The sequence below is a fragment of the Capricornis sumatraensis genome, chromosome 16, assembly GCF_032405125.1.
Source record: "Capricornis sumatraensis isolate serow.1 chromosome 16, serow.2, whole genome shotgun sequence".
NCBI lineage: Eukaryota > Metazoa > Chordata > Mammalia > Artiodactyla > Bovidae > Capricornis > Capricornis sumatraensis.
In genome coordinates, this window is record NC_091084.1 from 66230960 (window position 1) to 66252265 (window position 21306).

The 21306-nt window shown below is 48.6% G+C and overlaps 1 protein-coding gene across 5 annotated transcripts in view; it reads left to right on the top strand.

Moving 5' to 3' along the window:
- The first annotated feature begins 3170 nt into the window (after nucleotides 1-3170).
- CD44 (CD44 molecule (IN blood group)) overlaps nucleotides 3171-21306 on the top strand; it is an 89293-nt gene continuing 71157 nt past the window's right edge. For all 5 annotated transcript variants that reach the window (XM_068988283.1, XM_068988284.1, XM_068988285.1 and 2 more), the window contains exon 1: nucleotides 3171-3342. In XM_068988283.1, coding sequence (XP_068844384.1) covers nucleotides 3276-3342 — 67 coding nt within the window. In that variant the 5' untranslated portion in view covers nucleotides 3171-3275. The remainder of the gene's footprint in view (nucleotides 3343-21306) is intronic.

The following is a 21306-nucleotide window of genomic DNA, read 5'->3' on the forward strand; positions in this document are numbered from 1 at the left end:
GTCACCAGGTCAGTTTGAAATGAGTCATTTGTGGCATGGGGGCAAACAACCTCAGTCCAGCACTGAATTATCGGGAAGCAGGCTAGCAAAAGATCTCCCCTGGGAGAAGAATCCTAACTACGATGCCCGAGAATTTGCATGCCCCTCTACAGTTTGCAAAACACTTTCATACACGTTTCTTCCTTTGCTGATTGTTTACTGCACAAGTGCAAAGGGGACCAAGGTTCAAGATGACCCAATCTAGTGGTTTTTAATATTTGCGTGAAGTCAAATTCTTTGTCAAAATGAAATCTCACTCAGCAGTCTAGTGTATAACATTGATGCCAGAGGGAGCTCTGTGGCTGGGATGGGGACTCTAGCGGGGGAGGCATGCTGCTGCTGCTGCTAAGTCGCTTCAGTCGTGTCCAACTCTGTGCAACCCCAAAGATGGCAGCCCACCAGGCTCTTCTGTCCTGGGGATTCTCCAGGCAAGAATACTGGAGTGGGTTGCCATTTCCTTCTCCCATGGGGGAGGCATAGCCCACACCTAAGCCTTTGCTTTGATCCCTGTGTATGTTTCTGAGGAGTCTCCAAGGAAATACCTAGTTCCATGCATGGAACAGAAAGACAAACATTGTTTCCAGTCTTTCTAGTGACTACAAATATCCATTCCACTTTCCCCCTCTTCTCCAAAACAAAACAAGAAAAAAAGCTGAAAACCCTGGAAGTGACACAAGACAGCCACGGTCATTCCTTGTCCAGTGTTCTTTCCACGAAACTCACCAGGGCTGGTTTCTCACGTGATCAGAGCCTGAAGATCTGCCTGGAAGCCAGTTTGCCCCCAGTTGCTGAAGGAAAGTGTCCTCTTGGTCACAGATGGCTCGGCCAAGTCAGCTACTATTGTAGCGTTTATCAGCGTACCTGTTGGTCAAGTGGGGCTCTTTGTTTCAGACGGGCCACCCCTTTGGACGTGGAATGTCAGCCACTGAGCAGCTGGGGAACAGTAAGTCCAGCGATCTTTCAGCTCCACATACTCTCCCTGAAAATGCAAGAGGAACAGCCCCTAGTCAAGCAGGCTCTTCCCAACTCAAAACTCACACTGAACTACATAGCATTTGTTCTAAATGTTTGTCTCCCTGCAAGTTCATATGTTGAAATCTTAACTTCCAGTGTGAGGCTATTAGGAGGTGGGGCTTTTGAGAGGTAGTTTAGGTCATGTGAGTGGAGCTCCCGTGAATGGGATTAGTGCCTTTATAAGCAGATGCACACAAGAGAGCTTGTCCTCTCTCTCCCCCTCCATCCCCTTCTCTCCCTCTTGTGAGGACAAGGACAGAGAAGATGACTCTCTGCAAACCAGAAGAGTGTTCTCAACAGAACCGGACCATACTGGCACCCTGATCGTGGACTTCTCAGCTTCCAGAACTGTGAGAAATAAATAGGTCATTTAAGCCACCCAGTCTATAGTACTTTGTTATGGCAGCCTGAACTAAAGCAATAGGGATGGCTGCACAATTTCGTGACTGCATGAAAAGCTACCTAATGGCTAAAATGTTAAATTTTCTATTAGGTGTATTTTAGTACAACAACAGCAACAGCAAAGTAAACTTTCATTGACTTCCTGTTTCTTAGGGATCAAGCTCAAACTTCCTAGTATAATTTACAAACTGGCCCCTGCTTACCCCCTAGCCTCATATCTTGCTGTCTTCCTTCAATCTTTTTATCTGATCAAATGTTCCAATTGCTCTCCAAAATAAAAAAGTGATTACTTTGCTTTAAAAATGCTGGCAAGGCTCTTTCAGGGTCTCTTCACAGTTTCTGGTACCAGATTCAGTAGTCCAAGTTAGCAATAAATGCTGCACTTGCTTTTCAAATATTGTATCACAATGTTACAGATAGATATGGAATTATAGTGCAAAGTATGATTTTTTCAAACTCAAAATGAGGAATATGACAATCTCCTCCCTTTTCTGAGATTTGCTGAGTAGAATAGATTAGGATAGAAAGTGGATTAATATTCATGTAGATAGGAATATAAACGGGACCAAGAAAGAAGGGATCGATGTGTGGGTGGGTGAGAGGAGGGGTAAAATGATGAATGGATGTGTAGATGACGGATGGATGGATGGATAGATAATGTGTGAGTACATGTATGAACAGATATGTGGGTATGGATGGATAGAGGGGAGAATAGTATATAGATGGATGTGGCTTTACAAAGAGCTGTGAAAAGATTAATAGATGGATGAGAAGTTGTATGGGAGGGTGGTTGGAAGAAAATGTGGTTGATGGATGGGTAGACAGAAGGATATGTAGTTGGACAAATGGCAGGACAGGAGGCTGGGTGCATGTGAGTGCATACTGATGGACAGGAGGGTAAATAGATGTGTGAGCCCTGGAGAGACACAAGATAAAATGGGTAGATAGAGGAACCCGTGGGTGTTTGGGAGGATGAGTGAGAGTGTGAGTAAGCCAAGGAGGAATGGATAGATGGAACCAGGTGCCAGCCTGGGACCGGAAGATGATGCACAGGTCAGTAGAGCCAAATACCAGCGCCGTGGCTGGCTACCATTAGCTCTCCCTGAGCAGTCCTGCTAAGAATCAAAAGTCCACCCGAAGCGTGTTAATGAACCCCCTTCTCTTTCAAGGGAAGGTCGACGAGCTCTTCCTCCCTTCCCTGGAAGAATCGCAAGCTCCCGACCATGCGCAGGGGAAAACCACACTTCCACTGTCCCAGCCCCTCTCCCAGAATATCCAGCTGCCTGTGAAACCCACAGAGAAGAGTTCCCCAGCCTGAGTCAAAAGAGAAACTTCGCGGAGGGGAGAGGCCAGAGGCTGAACCCAAAGGGGCGAGGTTTCAGGACTCAGTTATTCCCTCCTGCGTCCAGAGGCTGCGCTCCCAGCCGCCAGGAGAGAAAAGTCGGTGCGTCCTGGGTGCACGGGGACCCCCTCGGCCCTCCGGGGTGCGCGCCCAGGCACCCTGCTTTATTATCTCGGGGGAGAACGGGGCGGGGGCCGAGGGGCCAGGGCTAAGGAGAGCTGGTACGTCTTTAAACTTCTGCCGGCTGCTTAGTCACAGCCCCCTCGCTTGGGTGTGTCCTCCCTCGCTCCCTCCCTCTTAGGTCACTCTCAACCCTCGAATAAAAACTGCACCCAACTTCCGAGGCGCCCTCATTGCCAGCCGGACCCCAGCCTCCGACAGGTTCGGGCGCCCTGCTTGCCCCGTGCTTCGCCGGCCCCCGCCCAGCGCCCGGCCCCTCCGGCTCCACTCCGCTCGCTCGGTCGCTCGCTCCGACGCCATGGACACGTTTTGGTGGCGCGCAGCTTGGGGACTCTGCCTCGTGCAGCTGAGCCTGGCGCAGATCGGTGAGTGCCCGCCCGGACGGGAGGGAGTGGCCCGGACCCAGCCGTGCGGGCACCGTTGGCCCTGGGGGCGGGGGGCGGGGGGGGTCGGGGTCAAGTGGGCGGCGAGCGGCTGGGATTTGGCGAAGGAGGACCGGGCGAGGATTTGCGCTAAGCTCTTGGAGAGCCTGTCGTTGGGAAGCACCGTTTTGTGGAACGGCAAAAAGAAAGAGCGCAGAAAAGTTTGCTGGGCAGCAGGCTGTTGGCGCGCGGTTTGGGGTGGGGTGGTTGGAGCCGGTGGAGCACAAGGAACTGTACTCCTGGGTGCGCGCAGCCTGTCTGGACTAACAGACTCCTGTGCCCAAGGGCACTTCAAGCCAGGCTGCGCAGGGCAGGGACAGGGGCTGGGGTTGGGACAGGGGTGCTAGCGAGGTGGCCATAGAGGTGGGCACTGTCGCCTTGTGTGAGGGTTGGTGGCAACAAGCGTCCCAGAATGGGGTCCCGCGTTCCCGTGGCTCTCCCATTTCACCTAGGTTCCAAAGCTCTTACAGTTGGCTCCAGTCACGAACAATCTTAACGCTTGTGGGAACTTGAACCTTCTCTGTGGCAAGGTTCTGGGTCGCCACGAGGTGCCAGCCTGGGGCAGGGAGTGTGAGTAGGATAGGCAGTGACTCGGCCAGCTGCTCCATCCTGGCAACCTCCTGCAGGCTGCCAATCAGTTAGGGGAAATCCAGACAGTCAAGTGGCTCCCAGTGGGTGCCTGGCAGCCTCGGAGCAGGACAGGGAAGCAGGCTCCTGGGTGGCATCAGGGATCCCGGCGCCTGTATCCTATCCCCACAGGGTGTATCCCATCCCCACAGGGTCCGTGCTTCTCAGGGGCTGTCGAGGGGGTGGCTGCGTGTGAGGTATTCTGGCAAGGCTGAACTCCAAGCATTCCTTTTCTTTGTCTTTATATGTGCAGATAATTACATGGCTGATTTGCTTATCGCTAGCAAAATTAATTTTTCTTTTAAGAAGTGCCAGCTGGGTCATTAAGACAGCTCAACCTATGGTTAATTCTACTCAGCAAGTGTTTATTAAACCCAGCTCTGGGGGTACCAGGAAAGTAAGAGACACCGTCCTACCGGGATACTTTAGACTGAGAGGATAAGTGAGGGTCTAGGATTTAGATTCCTGAATCAGAAAAGTAATAATTAATAATAATAATTAACAGTAATCATAATGGCAGCACCAGCCACCATTTATTATACATTTGGGCTGGGCCAGGCACTGTGCTAAATTCTTTACATGCGTTATCTCGTTTTACCCTCAACAATGGCCCACTGAGAAGTGTCCTGTCGTTAGCCCCGTTTTGCAGGAGGGCAGCAAACTGAAGCTCAGAGAGGTTAAGTGACTTGTCTGTGTTCACACAGTCAGAAGACTGCTGGTTCTGTGAACCAAGCCTCTTTGCCTGTTGCTTAGTTAGCACTGGTTAAGCTGCATGTATGATATGGACAAACAGCAGCATGATATGGACAAACTCAGAAAGGATTTTGTGGAAGGAGGTGGTGGACCAGAGGCTTTAGAGGAAGCTTTCCAAGGGGAACTGGAGCTCCAAGGATCTCTTGAAAGGCAGAGAGACTTGGAATGGGAGAGAGCAGGGAAGGATTTCAGGGAGAGCTGTGAGCCTGGCCTTAGGGAAGAGGAACCAGGCTGGTGTCTCTCTCTCGCCTATAAGGAAGTCCATTTGTATGTTACCTCCCTGGGGCATCTTCTGCTTTCCTTCTGAGGATTTCGACTCCTGACTCCTTCCATCCTGTAGCCCAAATTCTTCTAAAGGGCCCCATCCCCTGATATTTGGCACTGTCCTGACCCTTGAAGTTCCTCCCTTCCCCCCAGATGGGCAGGCTTACTCCTGCTCTGGGTTTCCGTGGTCCCTTTGGGGAGCGTCATTTGGAGGAAGCGCAAAAAAATGCCAGTAGCGATAGCTGTCTGGGCCCAGGCTTTCATGCACTTGTTAAGCTGTTTGGAAGGAACTGAGACTTGGGAAGGAGATGTGACTTAACAGTGGGCTCGGGCTGGGCTGGCACAGAGAGGAAGGACAAAGAGGAGGCGGGAAGACTCTTCTGGTGCCCCACCAGCGAAGGTGGTGGGCTCCAGAGGACAATGTGGACATTTCGGCAAGTGGCAAGGCTTGGGGGAGGAAGAAAGGGTCTGATCTTCATACTGAAAAGCAAGAAGTAGAGACATAGCCAAATACAGTTAAGCTGCGTTGGACCCAAACTCTAAGTTGGAGAACAGATCTGTTGAACTACATTTCACATGTGGAAGGACGAAAGTAACCCTGGATAAAGAGCAGTGAAGTGAGCCCTCTATACCTGCCTGCCTCCTGTCCTCTGTGGGTGAGAGGTCCTTGCTAGAGAATTGTGCCCCTGCTGTTTAGAAAGAGGGGTGCAGCTAAGAGCTCTGGGGCTTTGGGGGTGGCTGGCACCCTTCTGATCCCTCTGAGCCTTAGAGACCCCTCTTTCTGGGAGTTAGACTTTTGGCTGTGTTTTCCCAGGAGAAGCAGCAACGAAGCCAACCTCCATTCCCGCTGAGGTTGGTTAGCATCAGTTAATTCAGTTGTCCCCCAGATACACAATAGACATCTTCCTTCCTGCAAAGGCACAGTGCCAAGTAGGTGTGTTTGAGTTTTGCAGCCAGTAGAAAAAGTTTCCGTTCTTTTTCCAGTTTGGCCCACGCAATTTGGAGAGGCTGCTGGGCAGTGTGAAATTCTTAGTTTATGACAGATCCCTTTCCACTCATTCAAGAAATATTTCTTGACTCACTATTGTAGACTCAGAGATGGGGACTCCAAGAATCGTTTAGAAAAACCCTTTCTTTTTCCCAAGGAGGAAACAGATCCCCAAAGAGAGAAAGGTGACTTCCCCTGTCTCTCAGGCCGAGTGTTAGCACAGGACGCTTTCCAAACCTCAGGGCTCTGAAATACCTTAATCCTCCAGGACTGAGCCCACCTCCACTACTTACAGTGGGTGGGGAATGTGTGGTCTACAGAGGTAGCAACGTTTGTTTCACACCTTAAGTTGCTGTCTTAAATGCTCAATACAATTTTATATTTTCCTCCACAGTATATCCAGTTTGAGTTTAACCTAAGAATAAAGATGATAACTTTCTTCTTATCAAGCAAAGTGGCTGCTTGGGGTAGAGCCTCTGTACTGTCCAGAGCCTCCTGGGGTGTTGCTGGATCCTTCTCAGTTAGCAGCATCCCAGCTTTAAAAGCCTGACACTCGGTTCCTCTATGAAGTAGGGTCCTAAATCTGCAGGCAATACAATTTACCGAGCACTGACCCTGGTGGCTCAGTGGTAAAGAATCTGCCAGCAAGGCAGGAGACCCAGCAGATGTGGGTTCAATCCCTGGCTCAGAAAGATCCCCTGGAGGAGGAAATGGCCACCCACTCCAGTATTTCTGCCTGGAAAATCCCATGGACAGAGGAGCCTGGAAGGCTTCACAGTTCATGGGGTCACAAAGAGTCGGACGCAACTGAGCGTGCATGCACACAGCTTCATACGAGGCATTCAGCCATGGGCTTTGAACAGGTTATCCTATATAAGCTTCACAACAGCCCTGTGTGTGTTTAGCAATCTTTTCATTCCATTTTCCAGATAAAGAAGTTGAGAGGCTCAGGGAGATGGAATGACTTGCCCGAGGACACACAGCTAGTATGAGTGATGGAGTTGGGGTCCTCTGTTGTCTCACATCCTCTGTGTTAGACTCCAGTGCCTGTTGTTGCTTTGATTCATTATTTGCCTCTGGAGGACTCTGGAAATTGTGTGAGGCCAGCAAACATGAAGCCTGGGATGAGTGGCTTTCCTCTTCCCCGGCAGGCTGAGAACTCTTGGCTGCCCTGCTCTGCCCTGGCCTGTCTCTCTCCAGTCCTGGCCACAGCTGTCGAGAGATGCCAGCCTAGCTATTTGTTACTAAAATAAGTCAATTCCCTTATCAGAGTCCAGCTGCCCTTCTAGACATGCTCTCATTTGCAGGCTTGGAAAAAAGGGAGAGGCTGTTGCTTGTCTAAGAGACAAGTCAGGGCAAGGCTTTCTGCCTGGAAATGGAAAAAAAAAAGGGGGGGGGGTCCTTGCAAAGGCTCTGACCCTGCAGACATTCTAGGTGCAATGACCCAGGAAGCCCTCTTGTTACATGCTCAGTGGAAACCCTCAGCGTTTAGCAGGTTGTGTGTGCCCCAGTGAGGAGGAGTGTCGAGGACCCCGGCGATAGGATGATACGGTTTCTAGAAAAGGCAGGGATCTTGAACGGAATGTCAGTGTGGGGTGCGAGGTGACACGTGGCCACTCAAGTGAGATTTCAGTTTGGCCTTGAGTGTCAGACGGTTCCAGGTGGGGAGTCCCTGATGAAGAGGAGGTTGTGAGAGGGAAGCGGGCCTCCCCCGGCCACCCATCCTGGCTGGGATGGGGGCTGAGTTACAGGCTACCCTTGTGTTTCCCCTGCACCTCCTTTTTAGTTGACTCCACCAAGAGACTGAAAGGGAAGTGGGTCTTGTGAAAGAATGAACTGAAGCAGGTGGCAAATCCCGCCAGACCGAGTGGAGTTCTCAAAGGGGATCTTTTCTGCTTCAGAGAGAATGTCTGAGGGGTTGCACAGCCAGATGCTGATGACTCAATTTCCTTTGTGTCTTTGCTTCAGTGGGAAACACACCAGTGTTCTCTAGACTCACCAGGGGAGGCTAATGCCTTCAACCTTAAGTTGGAACTCCACTCTTAATCCCTTAGCAAGTTAATATTTTTTTTAAAAAGTGTGCTCCCTCGAAGCTGCCCAGCAAGGATTTGGGAAGACAGCCCTATCTGCCAGAGTGTTTTCTAAAGTGTGTGGTTGTGGGATCTGGTTTGGCATGGACACAGCGGTTGGGAACTCTGGATTTTCCAGGAGGGTCAGGATTTCAAACATGCGTATATTTTACCAGTTGAAGTCCAATGTATAGTTTTGACTTAATATAGATTTTTTTCTACAAATAAGTGCATGACTTTGTGTGATTAGAAGTCAGAAACTTGCATGGATTTTTGCATAAGTGAAAATCACATCTCTACAGCTCATTATTCAGCCTAATTAAATTACTATCCAATTAAATTACTATCTGGTTCAGAAAATTTATACTTTGGAGAGGAACATTTGTGCCCCTCTGCTCTCTCTCTCTTGATCATCCCAATATGTGAAGCCCCAAGAAAAATGACATACTGGGTTTTTGCTTGCTAGGTGTGGACATATACATGGTGGGTGTGTCCATAGGCATGTAAGTAACTGAACGCATGTGTTTGTCTACCCATAACGTGGTATTGCTGGTCAGTCGTTAAGTTTGTATAAGGTGTCTTCTGTGGGTCCCACACTGTACTGGGTCTCACAGGGGAATTAAATGTGAGAGAGCGGGACTCTATCCAAGAACCTTAAGGCTCTACATGGGAAACACCGTACCAAGGAGTGACAGCCTGGCCAACTAGGACCACAGGACGAACAGCCTTGCTGAGCTGAGGCACAGCCAGGAGGGCTGGGGACTCAGTGATGGGGAGGAAGAGGGGGCCATGTGCACAAGAGAAGATTTGAGCATCTGAAGAAGCGGGAATGAGCTCAGGCCGTGTGCATTTCTGTTTCCCTGCCGTTCATTTACCCACTCTTGAGCAAGTTCATTAACTGGACAATATATCCAGCAAAAGCTCACGCACTTGCTGCCCATTTGTGCACCAAGCAGTCTTGGGAGCTCACGGTCAACAGGGCACAGTCCTCGCTCTCAAGCAGCTTGTGGTCGAGTGGAGGGTTTCCTGGATAACAGCTGATGGTGCATCTCTGGTTTATTCTTACTCTAGATTCTGAAAGTGCACGCCTGCCACTGCCCCCCGCCCCGCCCCCTGGCCAGGTGTGACGGCCTATATAGCCTCCAGACATGGCCAAACGGGGGTGGTGATAAAGTCACCCCCAGCTGAGAATCCCTGGCATCACTGAATGGTGGCCAACCTCGTCTCTGACGAGGAGATATCTGGTCCCCATAGGTCCCCAGTTAATTAGCCTAAAAACTGCACAGGGAAATTAAGATCAATAAGCATATTTATCTTCTGGGGCCAAGAGGTGCTCATGACTTTCACACTTCTCATTGGCGGAAAACCCCAGACCAGATAGATCTTTTATCTCTCTTCTGCAGTGTTGTCGGGGGGCCCCCTGACATCAGGGATGGAATCGCATTCATTTTTGTAGTCTCAGAACCCAGTCCTGGCCCATATTTGTTATCTGTTACTGTTGAACTGAAATGAATATTTAGAATATAGAAATTATTACATCCAGGTATATGAAAACATGCTCCATAGTCTACATAAGATGCAGAGGCCTTTATTTGTACATGATAGCAGTGGTGAGGACTGCCTCCAGGACAAGGCTGAGATGAGTGCTTGGCTGGACAGCGTCCCACCACAGGACTCGTTTTTGGTCTGCCCAAGTAGGGAGATCACCCATCTGTTTGTGGCTTTGGTGGCTGCTTGCCGTGACTGGGGACGTCTGTCTAAGGACAGGATGACTCACTTCTTGGGCCAAGAAGGGAGTGGGAGTTAGGCCGGATGATGACACCCAGTCCCACACTGAAACCTCAAAATAAAACACTCCTGGGCAGTGGCCCGCTTGGAACTCTGGCTTATTTTGGAGATGCTAATCTGATGTTGGACTTCTTGGGTGAGAGACCCACACTCTCCCTACCAACCCCTCCAATTTCTGGAAGGTGTTAGCAGCTGGCAGAGAAGTGGAAGTACTTCCCAGAAGATCCTTGCCTTCTCTGTGGGTCTCAGACTACAGGTCTTCAGCAAAGCCTGACACCTGACATGGAGGCCGACAGTGCTTTGTCTCCACAGAGCTTGCCACGTGTGATGCTGACCACAAATGGGGCAGGTGCTGCCTACCCATGGCTCATCCACCCCGTGAAACTTGGGGGCAGGATGAGGGGTGAGTGTCAGGGGGGTCCAGAACCTCACAAACCCAGATGTCCCTGAGTTTGGAGGTGCATCGGCTGCCTGGGTGTGTCCTCTTGAGGCAAAAGTCTCTCCTAAGAGCAAGTGTGGGCAGATAGGTCCCAGGAGGGTGGGGAGGGGCTGAGTCACCAAGGAGGTGATTTGCAAAACCCAGGTCCCCCAAATCTTTCCTGAGTCTTCAGCTTTTGAGAGTGAATGTTAAGTGCAAAATTCTAGGGAGAGAGAGAACTCACAGAGACCAGTAATTCTGAGACTTTGCCATGGTGTCATGGTGAATCTCCTTGAGCTGTGCTTGAAAGTTCATCTTTCTAACCCTCAACCTTTCTGGAGAGTTAGAGCTCTTGTACATTTTGTTTGTTTCTTTGCAGTCAGTTGTATACATTGGAAATACTGTCACTATTGTTGGTAATAATAGCAAACATCATCCTGTTCCCTCTACTAACGTGTTTAATCCATGCACTAACCTTAGGAAGGCGTGCTCGTATTACCCCTTTTACCTATGAGAAAACAGAGGCATAAAGAATTTGAGTCACTTGCCCAAGGCCACAGAGCTGGTAAGCAGGAGAGCTGGATTTCCAGTCCAGGTGGTCTCGCTACAGGGCTCACGTCCTTGCTGACTGCATTGCTCTGCCTTCCTTAGTATATCAAGACATCAGGGTGTCCAGAAACTCAAACAGCGATACCTGCTAGTATGCTTACTGGTTGTCTTCATACCTGCTAGTACACTGCTGGGCAGGATCATAACATCCACAGAGCTGGATTTGCTCTCTGTTTATGTGCATGATGTCATAGGAGGGGGCTGGAGCTGCAAATATGAAGGAGAAAGAAGTTGTCATGGAAACGTCTTCCCATTCCTACTCTGTGCGGCTCATTCAGTCCAGTTCCTGGATAGAATGTCTGCCCATACGGGATGCGGAGTGGGGGGAATTGAGGAAGGAGTAGGATTCGGGGGGCAGTGAACCGAGTCATTTGTTCAGTATCACTTCATACTTGTCCCCTGGATGGTGGATGAACGACGCTGCTCCATTGTCTAGGACCTTGGCTCATGACAGGATAAAGTTGGGAGAGGAGCTAACTGAGCAGCAGTGAAAATGTTTGCCCTCAGGTTAAGGGTCCTTAGTGCCAGGACCTTCTCTCTACCAGCTAGAATTGGAGACAGAAGGATAGACTCTGAAAGCGAAGGGTGTCAGGCCGCAGGCCACGGGCACGTGAAATCGGGCCAAAACTAGACATTTACTCCTGCCCTTCTTCCCAGCTCCAGTGCAGACCTGTGGCTTGGCTGCTATTTGGCCCAGCAGGTGGCCTTTGCATGGGAGAGGGCAGGTAGCATTTCTTCTGGGTGCTCTCCCAGAAGGGAGGAAGCAAAGGCCCCTGGAGACCTCCAACTCAGCCTGCAGGTAGGCAGCTGGGCCTTTGGCCTGGGAGCAGCGACTCATCACAGAACCCCATCTGTTTCAATTTCAGTACATCTTTTTTGCACTTGAGTAGGTCTGCAGTGCCTTCTAAAAGAAACCACACATCAGTAGTGGATCTAGGCAGCATCTTCTACTTCCTCTCTCAGAGAGAACCCACCAGGATATTAGAGTGGGGATGATAAGGCCTCTTCACAAGTGTTCACCATTATGGAACCTGAGATGCCAGGGAGAAAGGAACAATTCCATGCAGCTCAGACCTGGTCTCTTGCCTCTGGCTTGGAAGATCATTTCTAGCCAGGCCCCTGTCTCCAAAAGTATCAAATGGCGTAAATACTGTATGCCAGTTACAAATGTTGCCATTGTTGCATGTGTCCAGTTCATGAAGCAGATTCCAACAGAGCTGAGCATCATCTTATAGTCTATAGCAGACCAGCTGACGTCACTGAGTCAGCCCCTCAGCCACTAGTGAGTTTCAGGGCCACACTTCCCTACAAGGGGAGGACAAGGGTATAGGTGCCCACAAGAAAGCTGGTCACATAGACATAAAGCAGAGTTTGGAGAGACAAGTAATACTGCCATAGAAATCTCCTGCCCAGAACTTCAGCTTTGTAGTGAATTCTCTATGATGGAACTAGTTATCTTCCCAAGGCCAACCTTAGAGGTCAGACTCATCCCTCTAGACCAGCAGTCCCCAACCTTTTTGGCACCAGGAGCCAGTCTTATGGGCAGCAATTTTTCCATGGACAGGGCGCGGAGATGGTTTTAGCTTCACCCATTGCTCACCTCCTGCTGTGCAACCCGGTTCCTAACAGGCTGCAGATTGAAACTGGTCCATGGCCCGGGGCTTGGAGACCTTTGCTCTAGACTTCCTCAAGCGACTTTTGCTTTGCCCTTTTGTCTACTAGTTGTTTCTCCTTGATGATTCATGAAAAGCCCACGAGCGCATTTCTATCTAAAAAATTCAAAGGCTGCTGCTGAGCTATATTATGGTCTCTGTTCTCTTTCACCGGTGAGTCTATAAGCTCCTTAGGGAAAAGCTTATGTTTTATGTACATTATGTACAATTTTGTATCCTTGAGGTTCCCATCTGTCAGTTTCTCAGTTATAGTAGATGTTCAATAAATGTTGGACTGAATGAATGAAAGTTCTAGATTTGGCTATCAAAGCCATCTTTATCATTTACCTTTTGTGATTTTCATAGGTTCTGGCTATGTTTTTTCATCTTTTTAAATCTTTCTGATCTATAGAAACCTGTTTTTTTTTTTTCTCTCTCATGCTTCCTATACTGATCCTCACATCTCCTTGACATCACTTTACTCTGCATTCTCTCTAATTTGAGTGTGTCTTTCTTCGAGTTTGACATATCAGGCAAGGCAGGAGAAGTTTAGAGCTCACTGAGTTTTGTCCAGTAGACCGAGGATCTTAATTTCCTAGAGGTCTGTCTGCCTCTCAGCCCCAGCCCTGCCAAATCTGACTTCATGTACACAGAACTTAAGCCTCAAGATCATGTTCCAGTGACACTCAGAGAAAAGAGGTGGGCTTTTTGGTCACTATGTTAAAAGGAAAAAAGGGAGGAGTTCTTTCTTTCAATTATTTAAAGACCTTCTGTACCGAACCAGCTGTTCTGTGTGGTGGGATGGGAATGAGAAGGTTGACTTTGGAGGAGGGCTGTGTGGAAGGAGGAAGGGCTGTGAAACAGGCTGATTCTCCTCCCGGCCCCACGAGAGCAGCGTGAGCCCCAGGGGCTGTACACATTAAGCATCTAGAACAGTGTTCAGTACGTAGTGTCTGGAGCTCGGGTCCAGCACACAGAAGGCGCCTCGAGTATGGAAATGACTATAATTCTTCAGCGCCTCTCTGTAACTGATTGACTGTGTGATGCAGAGCCAATCATTTTACACCAATTTGCCTCCAATTTCCCATGTGTCAGATGAGACAGCAGGATTCTAGTTGATCTGTGCAGTCCTTTCCCAGCCTCACATTCTGTAAACCCACCATTCTGCAGGCCCATGAACACCTAAGCCTCATAAAAGTTAATGCAAGGAAAAACACACTGTGGTGCAGACCCTTCCCACCCCCTCCACAACTGCCCCCCAACACACAAAAGTGATGTCTGGTTTGTATTAAATATCAGAAGTGAATTATTAATCCATATCAGAAACAACAAGCATACAGACCGAGTTATACTCTAAACGCCAATTGGCCGGATGGACTCCTGGGCCAAGGTTCTCTGCTCAGAGAACTCTTCCAGATCCTTCTGACCCCTTGCGGGTGAGCAGATGAAGTCTAAGCCAGAGAAGTTAGCAACAGGTGTCAGTCCCACAGCTAAAACTGCCCAAAGTCAGTCCTGGGATTAGCCACAGGATCCAAATGCGATAGGGCTTCCCTTGTGGCTCAGCTGGTAAGGAACCCACCTGCAATGCAGGAGACCCGGGTTCAATCCCTGGGTTGGGAAGATTCCCTGGAGAAGGGAACAGCTACCTACTCCAGTATTCTGGCCTGGAGAATTCCATGGACTGTATAGTCCATGGGGTCTCAAAGAATCGGACACAGCTGAGCGACTTTCACTTCACTTCCAGATGCAATATTCTTTGAACAAACATTGCTTCAAGAGGCTAGAGAAGTCAACCCCTGAAGAAGAGAAAAGTTGTCTCCTTCACTCTCAATGCTCCATGGACACATTGGATTTCTCAGCTTTTCTCAAGGGATCCCTGTAACATGTTGATGCAAAATGAACCATAGTATTCAGCCAAAGCAGTGCTTAGAGGATGAACTGTAGCATCCTAGGAAAAAGAACTAGGATTGCCATGGGAATCTGAAAACAAAACAAAGAAATATATATATATATATATATATATATAGGTGGCACAGGTAGTCTTTTGAGATGGTGAGTTGCTTCTTCTATGGAGAAACTTCCAGACTCCTACTAAGATATTTATTTATTTTCTGTGGAACCAGAGAAACTCTTCCGGCTCAGTGAGGGCAGGAAGTGGGGGAGGAAATTAGAATGACTACATTACTTAGGAGTTTGTCCAGGTGATATGTTGGGTTTTCCTGGTGTCTTAGATGGTAAAGAATCTGCCTGCAGTGCAGAAGACCTGGGTTCGATCTCTGGGTCAGGAAGATCCCCTAGAGAAGGAAATGGCAGCCCAAGGAGAATTCCATGGACGGAGGAGCCTGGCAGGCTACAGTCTATGGGGTCTCAGAGTCAGACAGGACTGAGCGACTAACCCTTCACTTCAAGGTGGTAAGTGAGAGGCTAAATGCTCTGTTGGGCTTCTGCTCTTCTATTGGTCACTGAAAGCCCTTGTCAGATCAGAGTGCATCCTGGGTGTGCCCTGTTTCATATCCATCTAGAATCCACTGACCAGAAGTTGAAATACTTGTGGATGGACTCAGTTCTCCTGTCACTGGCATTGCCCTCGGTAACTGCTGGGTACGGTCCAGTCATCTGTATCTCCAGGCAATCCCCCAGACACTGCCTTCTAGGAGAAGTGAGAACCACATGTGGCCAGCGGAGGCTCGGCATTTTTCCATCTTAGTTACAGGATGACTGTGGGCAAGGTTCTTCCTTTATTAGTTGCTTCTGTTTCTCTGGGTGTAAAATGGGAATAAACCCACCGATTCAATAAATGCACGAAAAACTGTTATGTGATTGTCTTTGTGGAAAGAAGTGAGGGAAGTAGATCTAGTTTCTGTCCTCAGAGAATTTACTGTTTGGTAAAAGAAGAATTAACCAAGTGAAGAAAGTGGGTAAGAGAGCAGACATTTCTGTGTGGCCGTTGTGTAGGGTGGTTTCATGGAAGCAGTAAAATGTGGGGATGAATTGAGCGTAGGAAGATGAACAGAGAAAGGAGAGTGACTTAGGGAAGCGTAAAGAACGAACTGAACGTTTAAAAGTTGGGGAAATAAGTATGACTTGATTGGGGTCAGTAAGGGGCTCCATGCCCTTTAATTAAGAGACACCATGTTGAAGAACAGTGAAGGATGAGGTTGGACAGATTCCAAGTGATCAAGTGGCACCATCTATGAGATTCCATTCCAGAGACTTAGAAGTTCTCATGACACCCTCTTTAGACAGTGCTAGACAGAGTTCAGAAAAAGGCTAGCTCCAACATTGGTTGAGATAAAAACTTTGGCGACTTCTGGCAATTTAAGAGAATCGCAAACAGGCTCTACAGCAGGGCAGCGATAGCAAACAGATTTCAGCTCCTGTATCGTTTCCCATTGACTACTCAAGGGTGCCTGAGAGGCTGTGCTAAGAAGCCAGACCTTGGCTCAGCCACAAAGATTGCATGCGTGCGTGCTAAGTTGCTTCAGTCATGTCCGACTCTCTGCAACCCTATGGACTGCAGTCCACCAGGCTCTTCTAACCATGGAATTTATAGACTGTAGCCCACCAGGCTCCTCTCTCCATGGAATTTTCCAGCCAAGAATATTGGTGGTGGTGGTTTAGTCGCTAAGTCGGGCCTGACTCTTGTGACCCCATGGACTGTAGCCTGCCAGGCTCCTCTGTCCATGGGATTTCCTCAGCAAGAATCCTGGAGTGGGTTGCCGTTTCCTTCTCCAGGGGATCTTTCGGATCCAGGGATCGAACCTGGGTCTCCTGCATTGCAGGCAGACTCTACCTTGCTGGCACAGAGATCGAACCCACGTCTCTTATGTCTCCTGCATTGACAGGTGGGTTCTTTACCACTAGTGCCACCTGGGAAGTCCACAGAGAGTGCTGTGGTCAATTGATGTCTGTTATGGGTGCAGTATAGAGGATTTGACCCTCCTGTATCACAGAGACATCACCACAATAGAGCAGTAGACTTTTCTGGTGTACCTTTCAGATAGTGTGTGTAATGCTGGGAGTTTAGCCCACTTAATCTGGTTAAATAGCCATACCATAGACTCAGTCTCCTTCCAGAATGGTATAAATGCAGCCTCTTTCCCAGAGGAGTTTGGTCCCCTGAGCCTTCTCTCCTGATTCATTCACATTCTGTTTTCCCATCAACCCCAGTGAAGTAAGGTGCTTGGAGCCAGGAATCTCCTCTGTTTAAACAAGCGCCAGACCTCGTGGCCAAGGGTAGCTTCTCGCATCAACTTCATCTGCAAACTGAGAAGAGAAAAATGATTCCTCAGCCATGGGGATGATAGGAGGCATAGCTAACTCATGTTAGTTAAAGCCTTTGAAGATGAAAGGGTTATATGTGCATGTTAATTACAACTTTTATCAGCCCTGGAGCCTCTGCATTCTCAGCTGCCATGGGGGGCTCTTCCTTGCCTCCCAGATACAAACAGTAGCAGCATTCCACAGGCTGGCCCCCGCTGGAGCATCCAAGTCAAGAAGGCTGGATTCTGAACTCTGGCTGGTCAGCCCACTCTGAGCAGCTCCAGTTTCCCCCTGTTCATCCCTAAGGGATAAAAGCAAGGTCACTGCCTGGGTAGGTAAGATAAGGTAGAACCACGGGATGAAACAAAGGCTCCATCAGGAGTCTATTGGAAATAGCCCCTGGGTGAGATTAGGACACTGCTCTAATTCCCACCGTGTCAAAGCCTAATTGTGTGACCCTGGGCTGCTGGCTTTATCTGTCTAATGTTTCAGTACACTTTGTGAAATGGCGTGGGGGTAATAATCCGTCTGCCTCTCCCACACCTCTCCACTTTTACCTGCTGGTGTAAAAGTGTTTTGTGCTGGTAGGCAGAAACTTGTGATGTAGAAACTACAAGGTTCTATTATTACCTGAAGTCACTTTCACCTTTATCTCTGTCTTCTGTTGCTGGTTGACCCCAGTCATTGAAATTGTAGTCTTCGGAATGCTCTCCTACGTGCTGCCCTCCTCTGCAGGGCAGCACTTATCTGGGGCCCTTGGTATGTGCTCAAGTTCTTGATCCTGCCGTTTCCGGAGGCGGGCAGACACAGCCAGCCTGCAGGGGATGGTGGTGCCCTGCCAAGTTGTGTCACAATACCCCTACTGCGGTGACTCAATGAAAGCGCTGGAGGCAAATGAGGGAGGGTTTTCAGAGTCTTTGCTAGGGCTTAGAGGGTGCAAGGCTGAGCTGCGTCCTATAGCAGGACTGAATTACGGATCCAAAGATGGAAAAGAGGAAAAAGGGCCCTAAGTGAGAAGTTTTCAGGATCTGGTGACACAAAGCCCATGGTGATGGCATGTCAGGATGGGGAAAGGCGCTGGAAATTATAGAGTCCACCTATTTCTTTTGGATGACTATGGGAAGGCCATCTCGAAGACTGCACATGACTTACCCAAGGTCACACAACCGGTTAGAGTCAAAACTCTGGTTTCTGCCCCTCCATCCAGTACCCTTTCCATTTCATCCTTTGAGATGATAGGAAAGGGCACTAAACAGGAGGACACATGGCTGACCAGGGCCAGAAGATTTGGAGGGACAGAGAGGAAGAGAAAATAGTTCCAGGCTTGGGTTTTGTGTGTGCGTGTGTGACACAGTGGGAAATAGTGCGGGTGTTCACACTCTGCTGGGCCTCACTGTGCTCGGATCTGGTTTCCTATGTAGTACCTTGTGCATGCATGCTTGCTGTTTGTTTTGGTCCTTTATGATTCAGTGAACCTTTGGAAACCAAAAGGCCCAGCGTCACCTGGCCTAGCTCTTACCTAGCCTCTCTGAGCAGTCAGTGGTTTTCAGACGGTGCATTTGTTGACTCAACATGCATTTACTGAACACCAATATATGCCAGGCACTCCTGCCAGGCACTAGGAATACAACCTTAAACAAGAGAGGCACAGTTTCTGCTGTGATGGGACTTATACTCGAGCTGGGAAGACGCTGTAAACAACTCATTACACCCTTGTTTAATTACACTTGTGGTCAGAGCTCAGAAGGAGAAGTACAGGAGCTTGTGAGAGCATGTAACAGGGAGACTGCGCCTGATTTAGAGCATCAGAGACTTCTCAATGAATAGCAGTGAGTGTGTTTGCAGGATCCCTGCAGCTCCATTTGGGGGGCTGGGGCTACCTGTTGGGCTCCTCAATCCCACCAGCTCTCAGGTCCAGGGGACATTTTGGTAGGTGAGGTCAGAGCTTCTCATCACAACTCTAGCCACAGAAGCTCCTGTTCTGGCTGCCTCACATAGGGTCCTCTGAATAAGAGGGCCAAAAATCAAGGTTGTATTCCTCAAAATTCTGAAAGCAGTAGGTTTGTCCTACTTGCCCTACAATAGGCAGTGGTGGGAAGAGAGCCATGAGAACCTCCAAGTTGACTCAAACTTTTAGAAGCACATGTTGGGGAAATGAAGGAACCCAAACTCTGGGAAGCAAAAGTATTTTCCCAAGGGAGAAGAAATCATAATTTACATAGGCATCTTGAACATTAAGCTTTGGTTTAGGGTCAAATTTGGTCCATTTTATTGGAAGTTTCTTGGTCTTATTTTGAACACTTTGGTGGCAAGAGTTTGAGGCCAGGGTCTGATTGATGTGTCCCTGAGGGGTGGTTTGTAGCATGACTTCCAGCAGCCATGGAGGTGCATTGACTGGGTCCAGGCAGGAGGAGCAGGCAAGAGCCCTAGGATTCAGGTGTCCAACTATCTGACTACAAAGGCCTCACTTTTAAAAAATCTCTTTGTTGATGGTAAATACTTGGAGATGACTGGAGTGGACTCTATCAAGAGGGTGACATAGATGTGGTAAGGAAAAAACAAAAACAACCCCCCCCCCGGCCCCCACAAAGCATCACTTAGAATGCTTTCAGGTAAAAGCACAGGCTGGGCTTCCCAGGTGGCACAGTGATAAATAATCCGCTTGACAATTCAGGAGATGCAGGTTCAATCCGTAGGTGAGGAAGATCCCTTGGAGTAAGAAATTGCAACCCATTCCAGTATTCTTGCCTGGAAAATTCCACGGACAGCGGAGTCTGGAGGGCTACAGTCCATGGGGTCGCAAAGAGTCAGACATGTGCACACACACATGTGCATGATGCTAATAGTATTTATCAATTAGCAGAGTATAGGCACCAGCCATCCAGATGGTCAGTTATAAACAACTGTGTCTTCTGAACAAGAACAGATTCAGGCTATTGTCCCTCCCAGTGATGATGATGGCATCCTTTTCCTTTTGTTCAGATGTGCTTTCTTGGGTTGGAGAGATAAGGGTGGAGTTATAGCTATCATGACTGAACAAAAGCCACAGCCCATCCATGCATCAGCCCATGGTGTGTCAGTCCCATGTGATGCTATCTGTCACATAGTTCTTGGTATACCCACATCAGTGCATGTCAGCTGGTATCACAGTAAGGAACAGAATCATCAACCCTCGTAAACTGTTATCTAGCACAGCAAGAAGTATGGAAACAGGATGATTCCAGAAGCAATGACGTTATCAAAGATCCAGTTTTCTTCCAGCTTTCCACTCTGCCCCTCATAGTGTATTCCTATAGTTTAGCCTCCTTCATGGTCCCAAATTGACTCTCACAGTTCCAGGCATCCTATGGAAAAACAAAACAAAAAGCAGTGTCTACCACCCGAAGAGGGAATACTTATTCATAAATATCTCTTCTTTAAAAATGGAAGGATGGCTTTTGCAGAAGTCCTTAATTGACTTCCCTTGGAGAAGGAAGTGGCACCCCACACCAGTACTCTTGCCTGGAAAATCCCATGGATGGAGGAGCCTGGTGGGCTACAGTCCATGAGGTCGCAAAGAGTCGGACATGACTGAGTGACTTCACTTCACTTCTTATTGGAAGAATGGTGTGCCATTCCCCTGGAGACCCACACTAACCCGATCAGTGGCAAGGAGAACTCTGATCACAGTGCTCAACTGAGACCATTCATGATCCACCCAAATGAGTTAGGAGTTGGTGGCCTCCTCTTCCCCGAAGCACTTTCAATTAGAAGGATTTTATTGCATTGGTAACAACGTTGCTTATAATCAATAAGGCTCCAAATAATCAATAAGGCTCTAAAGGAGTCCACACAGCTGGTAGAGTTTGATTTGCAATTCTGTGTAGGCAAAAGGAAAAAGGCAAGTTCTTGTGTTTTCTAAGTCACACCCTCATGCTTCTCCCAGGAAGACACACCTCACTGACAAGAGTTCACATGGGGGACACACTGCAGGTGGAGGCTTGGATGGTCTGGGTTTATGCTCAATCACGATAGCTGTAACTTTATCTTTTTCTCTCTCCAAGAAAAGCATATCAGGGAATAACCTTAAATCTGTTATAATTTACAGGAAATAGCCCATCTTTTGCACACTTGAGCACTTCATTATTAGAAACTCATCACTGCAGCTCATCTCAGCGCCGCTGGAGCTGCACTTTGCTGAGGACGATGAATCTGTAGTGACCCATTTAAACAGAATTACTGTGGCCTTGGAAGAGCGTCTCTTCCTGTAAACTATGAGATGATGACCCCCAAGGGAGAAGGCCGGCTTCCCTTTTCAAAAACTACACTCCTGGAGTGTGTTAATGTGTGTGAAGTGTGTTCAGCTCCATTATCTAATCCAGCACTCACATCAGCTTCCCGGTCAGCATTATTACACTCCTGTAGAGGAGAGGCGTTTAATGACTTTCCCAGGATCACAGAATTAATGCAGATTCAGGATTTGAATCTTAACTTCTC